General features: G+C 40.0%; 1 protein-coding gene across 5 annotated transcripts; it reads left to right on the top strand.

Moving 5' to 3' along the window:
* Positions 1-2,891: 2,891 nt before the first annotated feature.
* slc12a8 (solute carrier family 12 member 8) lies at positions 2,892-21,233 on the top strand. 5 transcript variants are annotated; one of them, XM_028591280.1, is made up of 15 exons: positions 2,892-3,078; positions 3,691-3,846; positions 3,963-4,081; positions 4,170-4,316; positions 6,197-6,388; positions 6,498-6,729; positions 12,008-12,121; positions 12,346-12,433; positions 13,086-13,173; positions 15,034-15,180; positions 17,687-18,353; positions 18,462-18,553; positions 18,657-18,774; positions 20,558-20,618; positions 20,758-21,233. In XM_028591280.1, the coding sequence occupies exons 2-15, from the start codon at positions 3,768-3,770 to the stop codon at positions 20,933-20,935; spliced, it is 2,322 nt and encodes a 773-aa protein (XP_028447081.1). In that variant the 5' UTR covers positions 2,892-3,078; positions 3,691-3,767; the 3' UTR covers positions 20,936-21,233. The 5 variants fall into 5 exon arrangements, with proteins under 5 accessions (XP_028447081.1, XP_028447082.1, XP_028447080.1 ...); XM_028591281.1 differs by having other exon boundaries at positions 3,939-4,081; positions 18,693-18,774; XM_028591279.1 differs by having other exon boundaries at positions 3,939-4,081.
* The last annotated feature ends 541 nt before the right edge of the window (positions 21,234-21,774 follow it).

Here is a 21,774-nt window from a genome sequence, read left to right as displayed (position 1 = left end):
TTTTGGGGAAACAACAATGTGATTAGGCCCCCTTGTATTGATTGAAACTCAGTTTCATTAAGGCTATATTAGGAAAAACATTACAAATGGAAATTAGGTACTTGGTTTTCCAGTTTTATTTGTTCTGCATCTGTGCCTCTCTTTTTTTCTTTATTCCAAGCTTTCCTTTACTCATTCCTGTATATGTATTTCAGTTTTTTCTTAGTTAGTGCTCTGATGCTACTAATTCCACTTGCACAATAACAACAAACACATAAGCTATCAACCTATTCAGTCTGTAATATGTTGAGATCTGGGAGGCTTTATTTAATTTTGCCCATCATATTTTATTATTTTAGCAAGAAATAGCACAGAGTTTAATTCTCAAACTATTATCTGTTGGAAGGACATAGCATTTTCATTGACTGTGCTGCAGTGTGTGTGTATGTGTGTGTGTGTGTGTGTGTATGTATATAAGTACAAAATCATGTTTCACATATCTGTAGTTTTGATCATTATCACCTATTTGCTAGAATTCACTAGTATGCCACATCTGTCCAGACCTTGTTGAAAAAAATGCGATTGAGTGAGGTCTCATCTGTACTTCATCACACCGTTGATTGTTTTACCATTTGTACATGTATGTGTGATGCGTTAGGTGCTATTGTGTAAAACACTGTTTTTATATGCACCATCAAATTAGGTTTGAGAATTGATGTTAAGCTCCCTCTTGTTACAATTCTACGGACAATCAGGGACAGACAGCACCCACATTAATCAAATGCTTTATTTTTCCTCATCGAACATTCCCACTAGAATGTACAGAAGCTATCCTGCTGTAAATACATTGTATATTTTTATGTTCTGAGAAGTACTGTTTAGATCTGTGTGTCAATAGAGAGACAAGGCTTGTGCAAGAGACACTTTTTGTCAGTGGAAGGCACATTAATTTGTTTTCCAGCATTTATTACATGAATCCATTTCTCTTGCTGACACGATATATATATATATATATATATATATATATATATATATATATATATATATATATATATATATATATATATATATATATATATATATATATATATATAAATAATCACCACTGTTATCAGAAGAAAATTAACACTTATTGTTTTGCAGTTTTATTGATGACTGGTTAAAGTGAATTTTGATTATTATTTTTTTTTTGTAAGTTAATGCAGTTGATTGTGCATTATGATGGGATTTACTGTAGCTGTTGGTAATGAAAAGCCCTCCACCCCCAGAAAATGGTTCATTTGGTTTTAAAGTAATACTCCACTCTTTGTTTTTAGCATTATGTATTTAATCTCAACAGCTGTGGTCAGCTGGAATTCTTGTCGGGTTAAAGTAGCTTTTGGGTGGAGTATAACTTAAAAAAAAAATACGTGTTGAGGTTGAAATAATTCACTAACTACCCGTTTCATTGTAAGCAATTATTGAAAGTACAGTGCGGGTGAGTTATTCTGCTTTGGTAAATTGTATCCCATGAATTGTTCATGGAGAAGTTTTAATTCAATTAAGCAATTTAAAATGCAGAACTGGTGGATATTCATGAATTATATCAGCAGTACTATGGTATTGTTTTCCTTTTTCAATAAGTTGTCTGTAACCTGGCCATAAGTGTCCTTGTATAAGCTAGAGAAGAAAAAAAAAAGTTTTGTGTAAAAAGATCTGAATTATGGAATTTTTTGATAAAAACTATTTTTGAAACGTCATTTATGGCACTGATATGTACAGTATATCATATGCAGTCACTATTGCTACCCTCATTTATTTCTGTACAAGTCGTTTGTGTCAAGATCTTTCAATTGCCGATGGGAATCTACTTTGACTTTGGCATTTTCATACTTTTAAAGAAGTTGACGAGGAAGCCCTACTGCTTCACTGTAAGGTTGATCTTAAGTTAGACAGTAAGGTTTGTTTGCATGGTCTCTAACTTGTTGGGTCGAGTGAACTTGTTTTATGAATAATGTGCAGCTTTAATTGTAGCTGATTAATTTCAGTCAAGTAACCCATATGATTAGATTTTTGCAATATATTATGATTTTTAAACAATCTGATTACATTGTTGTTTTGATTGTTGTGTGTCATGTCCCTTATAAATAAAATAATTCACAGTATTTCACCTTGAAATGTTTTTGATATGCAAAGGCCATTCAGTTGCTAGTGCCATTCACAATGCCATTTATTATTTATACTTGGTCTAAGGTCCAGTTTGAGTGACAAAAGTCATGGTCAGATGAGTTTATGGGGGTCCTTAGTAAAAATGGGGGAAAGTGTAGGGCTGCAACAAGCAATTATTTTTATTAACAATTTATCAATTTTCTCTTCTCTGCAGAGAAATGTCTGACGTGTCAGGAAATTGGAAAGACGTTCATCACAATTTCCCAGAGTACAACATGAAGTCTTTAAATGTCAGATTTTGTCTAACCAACAGTCCCAAACCCAAAGATATTCATCTTTACACTGATATAAAATATAGAAAAAGAGAAAAGCAAATCCTCACATAGGAGAAGGTGGAGATAAGAGAATGGTTGGTGCAGTAAAATCCCAAGCTTTGCTGCCTGTTACATCCATAGACTGTATATCATTAGTATACAGTCTATGGTTATATCCAATGACATTATTCGAATCACTTTGCAGATATATTCTGTGATGTGTAAAATCCTAACAAATATACACAGCTATTTGTGACTATACACTGGCAGAAATAGAAACATCCTAATGCAGGCCTGGCTACAATCACAGTCTAAAAAAACAGTCTCCTTTCCTAAAAGCCTAAAAGCTGGAGTTCAAATCATGTTTTAGGAAATTATTCAACAAATAAAGGATATTGAGTGGTACGTGCCTTGTTCAGCTTTAATCATTAGTCAACATAGCTTAGGGTTTGCCAAAACTAACACAGGATCCTTGTGCAAAGCAGCAACACACCCTGAAAGCTTAAAGTTACCTGCCGCCTGCTGACGTTTTCATAAACAGCTGGGAGTCCTGTTCATATGGACCGAAGTCATCTCTGAGGCACAATGGAAGATTTGTCTTTTTTTTCCCTCTAAATGATATGGGACTCTGCGAAAGGTAGTTATAACTAATTAACTGTTGAGTTTAGCTGAGACGCTCCATGAATGGAGACAGCATCACGCCTGTTTAAAAATCTATCATTTCAAGCAACGATGGCGTGTCAAATTTGAATTAAGACCTTTTCAGAATGAGGTGCTGCTCAAATAGGCCTATAGCCTATATAATATGGCGCATATTTTGATAAACATTTAAAATGATAGACTTTTTGTTTCACTCTTCTGCCACAAACGTCAACTAAACCTACTTTTGTTGGCAAATCAATTTAGTAAAACTTATAAGCACATGTAAGATTTAAGATGCCGTTTTCCGGCTCGTTTAAGTGTAACTCGAGCATATTGCCACCGGTAACTTTAAATTGAAAAGTTTGTTAATTAGGTTTGGCTTCGACGATCTTTAAATGACTGTAGCAACATGTTTTTTTTAAACAGCGGAGTTCCGAGGGTTGATATATAGCTTAAAATTGAGGTAAAACTGTTGTGGAAATCTGTTTACCGCTGCTTGATGCTAATTGTATAACTTGTGTAAACTGCGCGCTCTCTAGACTGACAGGCCTATATTGTTTTAGCTATAGGTGGTAGTATGGCTCTTGACTCATTACGGTCTATTCAGCTGCAGTGTCAGGAGCACACCCTGCTGTATCCGGGTGTCCTCGTGCGGCTCCTGTTTAACCGGGATAGGCGGGGCCAATGCTGTCAGTTCCAACACAAACTCATCTAGGCTCCCTAACTAATGTGGTGACTTCAAACGCCCATATGCCGAATTTCTGTACGTTGTCGTTTCACATTCAACCTTTTGATTATCTTGGAGCAAATATAGGCCCACCTGTAGAAGAGTAACACAACTGTTTACACCTGTAGTTGCAATGGAAACCCTGCCAATAGGTTGGACTTTGCACACCTGTGACCAGCAGGAGGGAGACAGGGCAGGACCTTTGAAGGGGGGAGTCGCTGACACCAACTCAAACACACATGTCCATGATCTGTTCCACGAAGATGCACAGGTATGGTGTTCGCGCCTCAAAATGAATGTGATCATGTTGATGTTGAAATCTCAGCCAGCTGCTGGAAGTGTTGTGTGTCTTTGGTCAGGGCTTCCAGCTGTCCAGCCAGCCATGGTGGAGGATCAAACTGTTTGTGTGGGAGCCGGTGCTCTTCGGTACCTGGGATGGAGTTTTCACCACCTGCATGATCAATATCTTCGGTGTGGTGCTATTCCTATTTACCGGCTACCTGGTGGTTAGTATGACTACACTGTGTTGCTCTCTCTATCTCGGTTTCCCTTTTCTTTTACATGTAATTCTAGTAAATATTAGGAAACACTGATAGAAAGACTGCACTCATTAATAGAGAAGCAAAACATACAAGGAATTCTGTTTGGCCTACTTTGGCCTAAGGTTCAAAATTCAATTGGTATGTTGAGATTTTTTGTCAACTGGAGCAGCCCCAAATTTCCTTCCTTTTACTGTCATATTTTAAAAACAAAAAAATAATCTGCCCCAAGATAAAATCATTCAGTATGCTCTAATTTTGATGGTCTCCCCAAATTGATTGCCCCTACTAATACAGATTTGATTTTGCATTTGTGTATTTTATCATTTCAAGTAGTTGAAATCAGTTGAAAGTGCATAAATAGTGAAAAGTGTGCTTGAATGGTGTATCAAATGCAGTTAGAGCAACAACATAATTACTTTCCTAAACAGAAATGTACACTGTTGGGGTGGTGGAGGTTCCCACTGGGACTCCCGTCTCATGGTTGTTAATATAGTTTGGACCATGTACAGTATCTGAGGCTACATTATCTACATCAGACAGTGTGTAGACTCATGTATGAAATGTGTTGTAACAAGTGATGGGGAAAATTGTTGCTTTATATATCGATTATTTAAAACATCCACGTATGGCTGGTTATAGGACTCAGTGTGCCGATGAATGACACAGAAAGGACTGTATATTATTGTAGAATTTCATAATATCTAGCCTCACGTCTGTGTGCTTTATCTCTTTTTAGCTCTGTTGAAGCTTTGTTTTTTTTTATTTTTAGCTCCAACCATCATTAAATAAGTATGTCTGACACTGTCAGTGGACCAGAAACACTTTAATGTGCATGTGTCATCACGGGACACAGCTACAAAGACTCTGTGATCTTAATTGCTACATTCATTTGGGTTTAATGTGACAGCTAAAACATAGTTTGCCATGTAAAAGTGAGAGTGAGCTGCATCTCTTACCATGAATTACTTGCTACCCTTTTATTCATTGTGCAAAAGTAAAGAGTGTATGTTTTCCATAGTTTAAAGATGCAGTAGGTAAGACTAATAAAACTAACTTTCTGTCATATTTGCTGAAACTGACCCTATGTTCGAGCAGAACTGTATGAAGCAGGTAATAAAAAAATAAATCTAACTGCGTGTCAATCACTGCTCAGGCACACGCATTCATTCTCCCTCATGGGGGGAGGGGCTTAGGGGACCATTTGGGCTTTAGCAGAAAGTGGGGGAGGGACTGTCAAGTTGTGGATGTTCAAATTCTTTGGCTAAGTCCTGGATCTTCACAATCCTACCTACAGCACCTTTAGTGGGACTGATTTTACCAGAAGGTTTCAAACATGTATTCTCATCATTAGTTTTTTTTAATACTAACGCTGAAATGAAATTATGGGAATTTGAATTGGCAAATAGTAGTGCGAGAAAGTAAAAAATGTATGATTGGCGTAAACTATTTCTCCCAGTTTTCTCCTTGAAAAGACTATGACTATTAAACACATTGGACGACAGTTTGAACACAGGAACACATGAAGTAAAACTAAAAGGTTGACTGTGTCTTTAAGATACTGAGACAAACGAAGGAAAGAAAAATGTGCAGACATATAAACCGAATAAATATTGGAGAAAAAGCTACAAGCAGGATGTATAGTGTGCAGTGAATTGCATACAAAGCCTATATGTACAGTGTAGAAAATGTAAACATGCAGATATGTTTAGTACAAGGTGTACACCACTATAAATATATTCAATTTGAAGCTGTAGATGAGTTACATGCTGCAGATTTACATATACAGTAGAATGTGCATAGATGACTCAGTATTTTGTGTCATCTTGTCTCCTGTCATGATCCAGGGGAACACGGGCGTGCTGCTTGGGATGTTTCTGGTCTCCTTGGTTGTGCTGGTTGCTTTAGTGACGGTGATGTCGGGGATCGGAGTGTGTGAGCACTGCGGTGTTGGGAGTGGAGGAATCTACTCCATGATCTCCACCGTCCTGGGTGGCAGGGTCGGGGGCACTGTTGGCCTCCTTTATGTGTTTGGACAAGTGAGTAACAAATCCAAACTTTCTGTTAGAATTGAGTGGTTGTTTGTGAAGGACGATCCCCACGTGTTGTCATGTTTTGTCCCCTGTCATGCTGCCTCCCACCTTGCAGTGCGTAGCTGGAGCCATGTACATCACAGGTTTCTCTGAGTCGGTGGCGGAGCTGCTGGGTCTACAGAACCAGTGGGTGGTGTGCAGCATGTCGGCGGTGGTGCTGCTGGCACTGCTTGGAATTAACCTGGCCGGTGTCAAGTGGATCGTCCGACTCCAGCTGCTACTGCTAGCCGTGCTGGCCGTCTCCACGCTGGACTTTGTCATCGGCACCTTCACACACCTCGACCCAGGTAGGGCTGGGGGTCATGAATATAGATATGAAGGGAGAAGGTAACGGGGATCGTGGGAAGGTTTAAATCAGTACTGATGTTTTGTGTCTTCTAATACTCTGTATGGGTATTTTCAAGCCAAAATAATCCTCAAACTATTCAGAGTTTGCCCCAGAATTATATTAATGTCAAAGCCTCTGAAGCAGCATTTAGCCAGATTACAATTATGTAGGCATTTAGTAGACACTCATATTCTGAACCACTTCCAGGAAATTTCCACCGGAAAATAAGCGAACATGCCTCAATCATCAACTGAGTGAGTAGCCCAGGGGTTTCCAATTTTTTTTTTTAAAGGGTGCCAGATTTGATAATGTGAAGATTCCCGGGTACCAATGGTACCTTCTGACATTTTTTTTACAATAAAAGTTACATACAAATGCACAAATGTGTGTGTGTGTGTGTGTGTGTGTGTGTGTGTGTGTGTGTGTGTGTGTGTGTGTGTGTGTGTGTGTGTGTGTGTGTGTGTGTGTGTGTGTGTGTGTGTGTGTGTGTGTGTGTGTGTGGTGATCAGGTTGGAGAAGGTAGAGGGCTAGAACGTTGTAGCAGCACATGACCAGGGAAAAAACAGATAGGCAACCAACTTCATCACAACCGACAATTTGACCTGTTCCATCACAGGTGTAACTATTATATATAAAGGTTGTGTTCCAGCTCATTTTGTTACTTGTTTCCACAGCATTTTTACTGGCTGATAAAAATGCAGTTATGTTGGGGAGGAGTGTGTGAAATTTAAGTTTGGCCTCCAAAGTGGACAGTAAAGGTTTGGGAACCACTGACTGTTGACTTCAGTGGTGAATGTCTGTGACCTGTTCAGGCCAGTAGGTGTAGCTGTAGTATCACTTATTATTGTCAGTGTTGGTCTAGAATTCTACTGAGACTAGATCGCTACAGTTGACTTCTTCATGAGGCTGGTGTCTGAGGAAAACCCTTTTTGATACAAATTTGACCCAGTTTTGTCAGTTAAGTTCTCCAATAAGACATTTATTTTTCCTCAGTGGCTGGTTGGTTTAGTTAGAAACATTTAATGTGCTGTTTTCACGTGACTTTAGCCAAGTCTGAGACTGGCAGTGTGTTTATTGAGAAGATTTTGTTCCTTTTCTTTTGTGGTGAGGAAATGTTGCCTTTTTTGAGTAGTTTGTATTCTTTTGCTGGCAGGAAGTCCTTCCCAACATTTCCTGTTCTCACTGATTATCAACATCCTGTCCAATAGGAAGAGGAAAGTGTTCCAGTAGTTAAGCCATTCTTTATGTGAATAGGACATTATAAGCACAAAACAGAAACAGAAATTTTATATATATATATATATATATACACACACACACACACACACACACACACACACACACACACACACACACACACACACACACAGGCAGGCAGGCAGGCAGTGGTTAGTTTTAGGAAGATTAAGCTTTAAAACTTCTAACACCCGAGTGTCAAAAACAGACTCTAATCCTACCCCTAACCTGTACTTGTCCACCACTTCCAACCTCCAGCTTTCTTCATATTACAGTAGGCAGAGGCCACTTGCAGTCCTGAAGAATTGTGGGAGAACCAGCCATAATGGCTACACCAGGTTTTTCCAATTAAGAGCTTCTGTGTGTGTTGTGGTGACCTCATGGTTGGCAGAGAACCAGCAGGTCCACTAGCTAGTGAAATAGCCCAGATTAGCCTGAACTCACTGAGGCACATCCTGAAGGAAAGGAGCCACCGCCAAAATCATGTGGTCACAGTTTGATAACACTTCCCCAATGCACACTTTCAGACACCATGGTGCATAGCTGCCGTAGCTTACATTCAGTATGTAATGTCAGTTAAGTGATGTACTATATCAAAACTAGAATGGGATATTGGCTTGTTATCGGTGTCCTTGGCAAATATTGCCGTTTAATACAAAACAGAACATCAAATTGTCGGTAATTCATGATCTGAAATGGTAGAATTTTAGAGCTGAATGGTTAGTCATTTAATAGATTTGATTATATCTAAGCAAAAAGGCCAAATATTCTGTTGTTCCAGCTTCTCAAACTTGAGCATTTGCTGCGTGTCTCTGTTTTACATCTTATCATATCATATCAACTGAATATGTTTGGGTGTTGGGGTTGAGTCGGACAAAAATAAGATGTTTTGCGATGTCTCTTTGGACTCTGGGAAAGTGAGCATTTTCTTTTTTCATTTCATAGACACGATTAATCAAGAAAATAACCATCTGATTAATGAGTAGTTGTAAGTTGCAGTCCTAGTCTAATTAATGATGTATTTATTGCAAAGAATCAGTATGTTTTTTTTTTTTTTTAATGATTAGATTCCCCTAATTTTTTAATGCAGTTTCAGTGGCTATTAATCTCCAACAACAAAGATGTTTGAAGGGGAAATACTGACTTCCTGGGGTTTTGGTACAAACAGTAACAGTAACAGTACAGTAAAGATTTGTGTAAAGGGCATCAACAGCTAAAATCCCAAAAGGATTGGTGTTTATTTGTGTTGGCCTGTAATGTCATCTATTCATCTTAGTACACTCTCAGCCATTATCTAAATGTGTACATGTGATGCCGACGAATCTGTGTTGGTATCTTGAGCAGAAGGACTTAGGGATGTTATTACAGTAAATATGCACATGACCTCTCACCTGTAGACAGGCCTGGCTTCCCAATTTCCCCAGCCTTAAGGATCTGTTAAATGACTGATTATGACAGCTCAGACTTGTGCTTTATCATCCCTGATGGGAGGACAATTCATTTCCCAATTGTTGTCTTTGTGTATTCAATTATTTAGTTTGGTCAGTAACACTGCCAACATATTGTCTCTGCAGCCAAACAACTCAACTCAACCGCAAAACCTTCCGATTGTGGTGCACAGATGAAATACAATATGACATGCTTACCCAGTCCCTTCAGCTGAAGCCTATTCCCCACAGAACAGGAAGTTATAATGTGCTGGTCTGGGCTTTAGGGTGTTAACCAGACTCACCCACATTTTTGGAAAATGACAGGGAGAAAAGGCCGGAACTGAGATCTGAGGCCTGCTGCTACTCCTGAGACCGCTACATCATCTCTCCCTGTGATCCACTATAATATATAGTTCTCAATCATCCCAGTGGGACCTGCCCCACCTCTGTAACATCACAGCCTGCCCTGTTCTCCACGCAGAGCAGTTTTATACTGGTTAGTGTGGGAGAGTAAGAGGTCAGCCGGACAGAGGGAGAGGCCTCAGACACTAATGTAATCTGACTATACATTCCAGTCTCTATCAGAGGAATGCTGAGTTCAGAAAGGAGCCCCGCTCAGCCTATACACTTGTTCTTCAGACAATATAATGCTGTAATATGAATGCTTTCACCATAGCTTTATCTGACAGCTTGTTTGCTCTGTAGGTTCATAAAGCAGTGATGTTTTTCTTTTGCCCACATCGCTTTACGGTTGATTTCAACCAGTCTTGATATGAGAATTAAAGAAAATATTGCTAGCTCTAGTTAGTATCAATCCTCCACTGTGTAACTAAATAGCTCGATGATAGTTGATTTGTACTCAACGAGACTAAAGCTACGTGTCCACAGGGAGTGTCATTAGCAGCCGCGCAATGAATTCTAGTTGCGTTGTGGCGAGTTTTGACAAGCGTGGCCTCAAGTTGCCCTGTGAGGCTGTATTTAGGCACCGCAGTGCTTTGAGCAACAGGCCAACATCTGCATGCTAAAATGCTCACAATGACATTTTGACATGCTGATGTTTAGCAGGTATAATGTTTGTGTTTCATCAAATTACCATATAATAACTGACATACAAAAAAAGGAAGCTGTCGTCTTTAGTCTGCTGTGTGGACTGTGCTCGAAGGTAACTTGGGCCCAATGTTTTTTGCCTTGGGGGGCTCCCAATCAAGTCAATCTGACCATGCCTTTTATATAGGAGCATGGTATGGGGAATGTGAATATGCAGTTCCACCAGAAAATGGACAACTTGTGCAAACATTCTACACAAAAGACAGATTTGTTTACCATTTTTGTCCACAGTTTTTGAGATTAAAGTCAGTCAGTCAGTGTATTCAAGCAATGAATTTGTGTTCATAGAAATAGTTTTCCAACAACCTCAGTTGAACGCTCAGAGGGTCAGCCATGGTTGGATGCTGGAGTGTATGTTGTAATATGGGTGGGGAGCCCATGGTGCAGACATAGACACTGACTGCCCTGGATCTGGTTCTGATTGTTTGGACAGAGGGCGGCCTCACAGGGTCACAGAGTGAACAAGAGTTTGGGCACCTAGATCCATTTGAAGTCAGTTCCCCTAAATTCCTATCCTGGAGAACGTGCACATGGAGTAACTGTCTAAAACCAAAGGAAAAAAAATAGAATTCTCTCCCTCGCTCTCTCTCTCTTTTCTCCCACTCTCTGTCTCCCTCTCTCGCTCACTCTCATTCTTTCTCTCAAACTTGGAAGCTGCTGAGCTTCTGAAAAGGGTGGCGACTTCCTTTTGGATAAACATGTCATTAATCTGAGAGAACACATTCTTTCCCATCGCAAGATAACCAAGAGGGAAATGTCTGGTGTTGTAACATAGGCCTGCCCTTCAGACTGTGTGCTTTGAATGACCTCCACCAATGCAGAACAATCTCTCCCCCTGCATGTTCAACAAACGGACTTTCCTGAACTAACCTGTCCAGATTTTAGACATACTTTTGAAGTGACTCGCTACCTATTGTTGTCATATATTTTGATTTAAAAAGAAAGAGATGTAGCAGTTTCTAATTGCAGTCATGGAATCCCAGTTCAGGTTGTGCTGTAATACATTTGGAGCCACCAGCATCCTTTAATCATGTACCACTTGTTACAACTTCCAATTTTGTTTCAAGTATGAATGAACTTCTACCTTTTACTGATAAAATGTGTCATATAGGTGTCATATAACACCTGGTATCTGGTAATGTAGGTCTTTTATAGGAAAGTCCCGTGGTGCAGAGGTGATGTGTTTACATTTCCGGTTAGTCTCAACGTTTCCAGGAAATGCAGTGCAAAACTTCACCGATAATCATCTAGCAAGGAAGAAAATGAAAACAAATGAAAAATACCACAATAATGAAAACATGTCAATCGAGTTATTTAACATGACACAATGTCCTCTGTCAGACCTTTGACAGGTTTGCACTGCTGATACTAATACTTTTGACTGTTTACTCAATGAAGACATGCTGGTAATCCTGGCATAAGGTTCAGAACTGACATGCTCTGTGTGTTGTTGTCTCCTCTCAGAACATGGTTTCGTTGGTTATTCAGCCACACTGCTCAACAGCAACACACTGCCAGATTACACACCAGGAGAAAGCTTTTTCACCGTCTTTGGGGTCTTCTTCCCTGCTGCTACAGGTGAGGTGTCTCTTTTCTTTTCTCTTATCTCTTTTTGATCCAATAATGTGTGAAACACTTGCACACTTAGAGTTTACGTAGCACATGTGCAGTACGTATTAGGAAGAACTTATCTACCTTTTTAAGGTAACCTGTCAACACTCCAGCCCTTCTTTCATCTCTTGCAGCTACATATGCAGTGTAAAAACTAAAAGTTGTATTGTAATGTCTGTGTGTCTGTGTAGGGGTTATGGCAGGTTTCAACATGAGCTCAGACCTTGAGCGGCCTGAACACAACATCCCGTTGGGAACACTGGCAGCTGTCTTCACCTCGTATGACGACTCCTCAACACACACACACACACACACACACACACACACACACACACACACACACACACACACACACACACACACACACACACACACACATTCATAAGACAACAACTACTGTAAAAGTGTACAGACAGTCCTTCAGTGAAAGTTAATATACTGTAAGAAATTAAGACAACAAAGGTACTGCTGTAAAAGTACACACACACACACACACACACACACACACACACACACACACACACACTATGGAATCATAAAGACAGAGCCACAGTGAAGCCGGAAGTGCCCCATTTGCAAGTTATACAAAAATAATTTTAGTTATCTTACAAATTTCTATTTATCTACACGTCATGCTACAAGGATAGTTTTCAAATAATTCTGTGGAATCTTTCCCAGTAGGTATGAATCATCCAAAATGGTAATTTCCTTTTGATTTTACTTTAGTGGTGCTCTCTGATCACTTTGTGGTATCGTCTACCAAAAGGGCAACCTTTTCAACCTTCATTGGAGAGAAAACACAAACCAATATTCCCAGCGTGGCCCTATCAGACACTCACTTATGGAGCAGTCATGACACAATTCTCCTATTAATAGTGAGAAAGCAGCCGTTTTTGATATTCCTGTGTGGTGTACTGTTGGTGACCCACAGGTGGTTCCTGTATCTGGTCTTTGTCTTCCTTCTGGGGGCCATCTGCACCAGAGATGCTCTGCGCTATGACATCTTGATAGCTGAAAAGGTAAACTCCCCTCTTTGTTTCCATCCTGCCCTGTTAGAGAGGCCCTCTCACCCAGATGGGTGAAGTGAGGGGATTCCCCATGATGGCTCACTTTGTTGATGTGGTGTGGTTAGTTCTGGTTTTGATTGTATGTATGTTCTCAGCATTGAGATGTGGGAACCATTGCTGATTTTGTTTCACTCAAGTAGAAATACTCATAAATGATATCATACTCAGGTTTAAGTATGTAAAACAAATACTGTCTGTCCCAATACGCACACCGGCGATCTTGCGCACCTAACTGCACTTTCACACACTCCCAGTTAGTACAGCGATTCCCAAAGTGGAGTACGGGACCCCCAGGGGTCCTTAAATGATTTCCAGGGTTTCCCCTGAAAAAAGGGGAATACTAATTTTCACTATCATTCCATCCATAAGTAACACAATGACATAATGTATGACTATTTTTCTCATGGGTTTCATACACTTTCTGTAATAAAACCTCTAAAAGCAAAAATTCTATCAGATGGGGCCCCTGGGATTAAATCTTAATAAATAAATCTCTTAAATCAAATGGGGGTCAGTGGTCTAATTGGTGTAAGTTTAGGGGTCCTTGACATGAATAAGTGTGGGAGCTCAATGAGGTAGTAGACATGTCCACAAACGCACAGTCCACTTAACCCCCACTTGATGTGCACTTTTTCTAATACTGCGTTGAAGCATTTTGTCAGAGCCAAGTGTATCCCACAATTCATCACGATGTAAAGCTCCCCAGCAGATTAGTTGCTGGTGGTAGATAGCCTGAAATGAAAAGGTTTAAATTTATGTTCAATTCAGCGTGAATATTATTTACATCCAAAATGATGGCAGAGCCTCCACAGATGTTATCACATATCACATCAGGGCAATCATTTCCTGTTCTGGTTTTTTATGAACTTTTTTTCACCAATGCACTAGTATTCAATTTGCAGGTATGCAAAGATATTTTTTTTTTTTTCTTACCAAGTATACCGTGAAGTTAAATGAGTGACAAGTTAATGACTAGTAAGTAATAAGTTAAATGTTTTTTAAAGGACAGACATTTAAGTAAAGTGCATTGATAAACTGAAGCATTAATCAGATATAATATGAGGATGCTATGGGTTTGGATGGATCACTGACTTTACTTTTCCAATCATAAATTGGCAAGTGTGTCCCACTGATTATTGAGAGCTTACATAATTGTGTTCACATGTTAGAACAGCAGCATCCCAAAAGCACAGAATCTCAATAGTCTGGTCCCAGTTGGTCATTTTATTGCTTAACGTGATATGTTTCAGCAAACAAGCCTTCCTCCTAGAAATATACCTTTAAATGTTGTGAACATTAGAACTCTGAGCCTGGGTCTGCCCTCCATTTGCACAGCTGATGTTAGGAAGACTGTGTGCCATGAAAAGTGGGAGTAAGTGATTGGGCTGTGGGCAAGAGCAGATCAATGAGATGTCTGATGCAGATAAGCTCTCTGCCAGTTGTCAGTTGGCCCTTATGCTTCAGGGCCTAAAGATGTATCAGGGATCATTTTAGTTAGAATGAACCTAACATCCAGAGTTCTGTAGCCTCTAGCTCCAACATCATTGACCAGTCGTAACAACTGTATATTACGTTGTGGACCAGTGTGTACAAATGGTGTAGTATTACTGCAAAACTCTCGCTATTAATGTCATTCGATTTTGCTTTGAACAATCACTGACTCTAAAAAACAAATCCTTGACTTGCCCATGAGTGGTTCTCATTGTTTTCATTAGGGGCTGGCTGCAGCGGAATAGAACAGGGTGTAGCTGTTGGGAGCTCTCAACCCCACCCCATCCTCTTCCACACTGTTTGTTTTCCCTCTTCCTCCAGGTCTCCTTGGTGGGCTTCCTCTTTCTGCTGGGCCTCTACATCTCCTCCCTGGCTTCCTGCATGGGTGGCCTGTACGGAGCACCCAGGATCCTCCAGTGCATCGCCCAAGAGAGGGTCATCCCTGCTCTGGCCTTCCTGGGAAGAGGGGTGGGTGGGTGGATGGATGGATGGATGGATGGATGAATGAATGAATGAATGAATGAATGAATGAATGAATGGATGGAGCCAGAAAGGGAGGGATGTCTGGACATAAACAGTTCACTGAAGAAATAGTCACCATGATGTAAATGCAGATTATGAAGTGAGGGTGTGTGTTTGTGCACAACTGAGATCACTTGATTCAAACAATACTTTCCAATGACTATTTTATTTGTCACATTAAAATTGTTAAAATGAGATGATCCAAGTAAGCAGGACCTACCATAAACTCACCATTTTACTACCTTTCGTGACAAATTATTTATTGCACCTGTTTGTACATGATACATGATAGCTCATAAAACTAAGCTGCAGTGCATTACGGTGGCAAACACAAGACTAACTATTTAAAGTATAGTTCAATTTTATGTTAATGTTTATGACTATTTTTGCTACTCCTAGATACCTTTTTCATGTATTTGCATTCAGTATTCTAGCTTGTGAGATTTGCCTAACTTAGATTAATTCATTAGGTCTATGGGAAGCAGCTTCTCTCAAAAGTAAAGAAGCACCCTGTTAAGCTTTTAGAAGATTGATGGCTGCATGGTCTTTTTTTATATTATAAAAATATAATTGAATCTTTAATGTTCAAGTTAATGACCTTGGAAATGGTAGTTTGACAAAACAATCCTAATCAGTGGTCCACATACTGGCTTTTTGCAGAGCTTTCAACCGTATTGCATCAAACTTTGCTGCTCAACTTTTTAAACCGACATAAATGAGAAGTTCTGAAAGTTCTTTGGATGAAATCGTTCAACTACGGAGCTCGCATGTCAGTCTGTCCCCAGGACAACCGAGCAAACTGCGTCTATTGCTTAAGACTGTGGGAAACTAGTGTGGACCTGGTCAAAAGCTCAGTGAAACGCTAGTAGTAGTAATAGTAGTAAATCTTAGCAATTATAATTTTTCTGTTTAATCAAAATCAAAATAAAATAATCAGCAGATTAATCCATATTGAAAATAATCATTAGTTGCAGTTCTGTACTAAACTGTTAAAAACAAATTTAATGTAAAATCCATGAATGCGTGAATAAAAATATTTTAGTTATTTAATTAAATATAATATATAATAGTATCGCAGTCACAGGGACCTTTTTCTGCATTCAAGTACTTTTTACTTGTAATACATTTAAGTATCATAAGTGCATTTTCCTGATTATAGTTTACATACTTTTACATTTTCAATGGAGCACCTTTACTTGTTCTAGAGTATTTTTACAGTATAGTATTAGTACTCATACTAAAGTGCAGGATCTGAGTACTACTCCACCACTGCTATTGAGTGTGTGCCGTCTGGATGTTGAGGGGGTGTGGTGGATGGACTCAACAGGAAACTGTGACAGGACTGCCTAACTATAGAGTGTGAACTCCACTCCATAGAACTGAGTGGACTGATTGCATCACAGCAAAGAGTTACGACTCGCTACACACACACACACACACACACACACACAGTCACGTTGACATCCCGACCCCGTTCACCCCCGTTTTCCTCAGACTTCCCTGAGTGGCAGCAGTGTCTGACCTCTCTCAGCGGGCTGGAATGAGGCCCTAGACATCTTGGCCCAAATCAAAGCTTTAGAACAAACGCAGGAAGGGCGACGGGCAGGGCCCAGCTCCGCTGTGTGCTCTGGAGGCCCGCCAGGCACACAGCAGTGCTCCTTAAACTTTGAGATAGGACCCGTGAAGTGAAAGCAAGCTGGTTAATAAACCACGTTAAAACAATTACTAACTTCCCACTGGTGTGGTTTTATATTGCTCAAATATAACTTTTAAGTTCAGTTTCATTTTATCACTTCTGTAGGTGGCTGTTGCTCCTTAGTGTCCATGAGTGAAAGTTTTATTTGGGGAAAAAAGGTGGAAAGTTTCGAAGCTACAGAATCTCAAACAGGAGGAATGGGACAATCTTCTTTGTCCCAGCTCCACTGTGTTGACTCAGGGACACAAGGGACTTTTTTTTCATACTTTCACTGTCCTTGTGAAACACATGTATCTCCAAAACATCAACTTTTCATGAGTTAATTAAAAAGTTAATTAAAAGTTAGCTTTGTGACGATGCATTTTTCAGAAAATCCAATGGCTTTTTTTTTCTTCCTTTTTTAAAGATATTTTTGGGGCTTTTTATGGCCTTTAATATAGCTGAAAGACAGGAAGGGGGGGAGAGAGAGGAGGGACGACATGCAGTAAAGGACCGCGGGTCGGTTTAGAACCCGGGCCGCTGCCAAGGCCTCAGCCTACATGGGGCGCACACTCTCCTGGGTGAGCTAGATGTCGCCCCATCCAATGGCTTTTTAAATGCTTTATTTAGCTAAGTAAGGTGTGTTATCTCAACCCATAAAGGAACACTTAATCCTTAATTTTAACTTTATAAATCCCCAATGGTTTTGTTATTTAGTTTTGTTTTATTGGACAACAATGCCATTGCATATTGTGACCCTATCTCCCTCCTTAACAGAAAGGCCCAAACAGGACTCCAGTGGCAGCTATCTGTCTGACCAGCATGGTGACCATGGCCTTCATTTTCATCGGTCAGGCCAACGTGCTGGCCCCCATCGTCAGCATAAACTTCATGCTCACCTACAGCTTCGTAGACTACTCCTACTTCAGCGTGGCCATGGCCTTCCAGCTGCAGAATAACGACAAGAGGGACACCCTCGTCCCGGCCAAAAGAAACCGGCGTGGGTCAGCCAGGCAGGACTCAAGGCCTCTCATCGAGGCCACTCTCCCAAGCTATGGGAGCGGAGGCGAGAGTCCGCAGGGTAAAGGCACACTGTTGGAGTTCACCAAGGACATGGACCGGATCTTTCCCCCCGTGTCAAATGTGAATGCTGGGCCTGAGAAGACCTCCTCCATGCAAGAGCTGAGCAGTAGATACAAGGGCATGAAGCCTAATGTCACTACTAAGCAGATGCTGATTGACAGCTTTAGCTTGGATCGAAACAGCAATATGTTCACCGAAGGCAAAGCAGAGGAGATGAGTTCAGCTCCGCCACATGAGGAAGCTGAGGTGCAGTGTGGAGGAGGGGAGCCCAGAGCTGGAGAAGAACCACGAGTCAAATACCGTTCAAAAATGCACCACGCTGAGCAGGATTCATCTGCTGACCCTCACAATCACAGCGCAGGTGATCACCTCTAACCACCAAGTAGTCTAGAGTAGAAACGATTACTGATCAGAGAAGTTAGTTGTGCCTGTTTTTTTTAGTAACCTGACCCTTTATCAAATTTTTCAGGTGTTGAAGCTGACCACCAGAGCTTTGAAATCAAACCCATGAAGGATTCATTGTATGCAAAATTCTGCAACCACTGGGTTGCTCTTATCGGGGTAGGCTACTCAATTCATGCTGTAGATTATTTATTTTTTGGTCTAATGCTTTAGTTTCAGATTATATTTACAGAATTTAATGAATTTATAATTTTTCTTTCAGGCATTAAGCTCCATATGTATTATGTTTGTTATTCAGTGGGCTTATGCCTTAGCAAACATAGTATTTGCTTTGGTGCTCTTCTTCTACATCGGGAAAACAAGCCCTGGACTACCTATAGGTAATTTCCATCTGTTAATTTCCTGTTTAGACACACTTGTAGTTTGGCTTCATGGTGAGCTCCTGTTAGGATGACCAAATGTCCTGACTTGGACAAGACTGTCTAACATAAAAAACATATGCATTACAAATGAAAAATCCAAGTTGTTGAAATGCTGTACTAACACAATGTGGGACAGAGTGAGTTTTCTGTGTCTTAACATATGTACCACCTGCAGCTGTGCAGCATTTATCTGCTCGGTATGCCAAAGTGAACAAACTTTCTGACTCTCTACTACAGCCGGCTTTGAGCTTAGCACCTATGGATAAAGTTAGCCTGCTCTTGGCCTAATCCATATTTCCTGTGATGGACTGAGTGTAACATTCCAGTACAGTTCTGGTTTGATTTGATCTGTACTTCATTGATTAGTTACTAGTCTGGCATTGCCAGACCTACTGTGTCTCCACAGTGCTGGAGTACATTATGGTCTTCACCGCCTATCTATTCTGGGATAGGGGGAAAACATGCTTTTTTGTATTTCTTTAAACCAATCACAACCATCCTGGGCAGGGCGGATAGCGTAGATAGCGAGAGGGGAGGGATGCGCCAGATGTCAGGCTTTATGCCAGCAATGTAAATCTGTTGAGCAAGACTAACCTAATCAGATTAGGTTTGTGCATACGCTTGTTCCAACTGTTTAAATTGCTTTTTATGTTGGCTAAAAAAAGCAATTCATAACTGCAAAGTAGACTTTGTTGTATTGACTATAATTTGTATTGAAATGGAAAATAGGACATGACAATATAACCTTTATAAGAAAAGCTTTTTTTGTAGAATTTTTATTTTAAGTAAGCCTCCAGTGTTTTACACCTTTTTGACAGTTTTTGCTCATTTAGCAGATTGTAGAAAATGGCTTATAATTTAGGGAAAAGAATATATTATGCTAACAAACCGTGAAAATGAAGCTTAAGCTGTTGTCTTGTCAGGATATGCATAGAGGACTCCTGGAATTACAAGGCCTTTTAGTGAGCAGCACATCTTTGATCATTAATTCATGCATTGCATTTTGCATTCTATAAAGCATATGCTTTCAATGAACATGTTTCATTACACATTCTTTGGTTTGGTTTAATGTCTGCTGAAAGGAGAAAAAGTCTTCTTTAAGCCTGGTGGGTTATTTTTGTAGCACGTTTACAAGGTCATTTCATAAACTTGTGTAATTGTAGGCCTTTTATAACTGTAGGGGTATGCAACCAATGCCTTTTTATATAAACTGAAGCACGATTCCTATATTTTTATTTTGTGTTAGATCATTTAGATTATCGCATGATGTCCAACAAAAGACCTCTTGATTTGCAGTTTACCTTTTTAATTTGCTCACCCCGTGCTCAGTTGTTATGTGACCTGGTAATGTACTCTGGCACATTTCTTGGAGTATCACTTGCGGTCTTGTTGCCTGACAGGCTGGCAGCTGTTGTGGCTTAGGATTTCTAGAATAGCTGGATGGGGCAGCCAGCATCTGTGCATTAAACTCACCACAGTACAGCGTGTCTGAGCTGTCTGACTCACGACATTTCTGAGCACGAGCTCTGCAAGTGTTAAACACTTGTTTCACAGGTGGTTGATGCGATGCCGTGTGTTTCGCCCCACTCTGTTACTACACTTCTGTGCACTGTGTTACAACTTCAAATATTGACAAAAGGAAAAGGGTCTCCATAGTCAATTTAAACGTAACAATATGAGTACTTATTTTTTCAACTCACAATTTCTCCAGATAACCGTTTGGATTTTGATTTATTTGCAGGTATCGCAGATCGATTCAGCTTTTTCTCGTGGCTCAAATCAACATTGAATGGCATTTGCAGGTATTGTGCGGATGAATAAGAGATTTAAATGTCATTCATCATAGAAATGTCTGTTAAATTATCTCCAGATCATTGATAAAGCACAGATTGAAACTACAGTTTCAAAGCCTTTTCTCCCTACTTTTTCCCTGTCTTTCAGGAGAAAAGGATCTCCTCAGGATGAGATGGTAGTCACCCCTTCTATCTTCGGGGTCGGGCTGAAAACCAAGCAGCTGACAGAGGAAAATGCTGACTTTGCCTCTCGTCACCGCTATCACCAATCGTCATTCATCAGGGCCGAGAAGATGGTACAACCACCACTCCACTCCACTGACTGACTTAAACTCTGCCTCTGTTACATGTCATATACAGTAGCTGTCAGCCTGAAACCACATTTTCTGCCTCAAACTGTGTCTCATGTTGCCCTGTAGGCCACATTCTGCACACATAGATCATTTTTCCTCCTTATACGTGAACTAAATTAAAAGTTAAAATAGTTTATTTTGTCTCATTATAATTCTATGGCTATAACTTTTAAAGTATCACAATCGTTGTTGACATTTTTTGTTGTCAAATTACTGCTGGGTCTCTTCCAAGACGTCCACCATACATGTTTAATTAAAATGTGTTACTTCACTTCTGCATGTGTACGGTTCATTGTAATTTCCTCCCCCCAGGTCATTAGATTTCAGAGGTAGTCTGTCATTGCAGACCTAAAATAATTTAGAAATAACAAAGAATGACAAAATTGTTATTCATCAGTGGCATCTGATTCAAAGACTGAAAATAAGACTCAGAAGAAATTGTCACTTCTTTGAAAATGTTTCACAGGAAAACATAAAACAAGATCAGGAAGTAAAATTAGGTTTTAGATGCAGCTGGTTTAAAGAAAAAAAGTGTCATACATAAATTATGTAGAAATGGACTTTACTGTAGTTGAAGATGCATCAGCCCAGTGTTCCTCACAGCCTTCCTATAAGTCTGACTGATAGTGCAGATATGTTGTTTTCAAATAAAAAGAAAATAAACATTTAATAATGGCACACCCATCAGACCCAAATGAAATCCAAATGTTTAAATTCTGGTTAATTATCACCGGGACGCAGAGTTAGAGTTCAGTAGGGTGACAGCCGCAGGAAAGAAGCTTCCTCTGAACCTGCTGGTAGGGGTGCGGAGA

This window comes from Perca flavescens, chromosome 11, assembly GCF_004354835.1.
Source record: "Perca flavescens isolate YP-PL-M2 chromosome 11, PFLA_1.0, whole genome shotgun sequence".
NCBI classification, from domain to species: Eukaryota; Metazoa; Chordata; class Actinopteri; order Perciformes; family Percidae; genus Perca; species Perca flavescens.
This window is presented reverse-complemented; position numbering and strand designations above follow the sequence as displayed.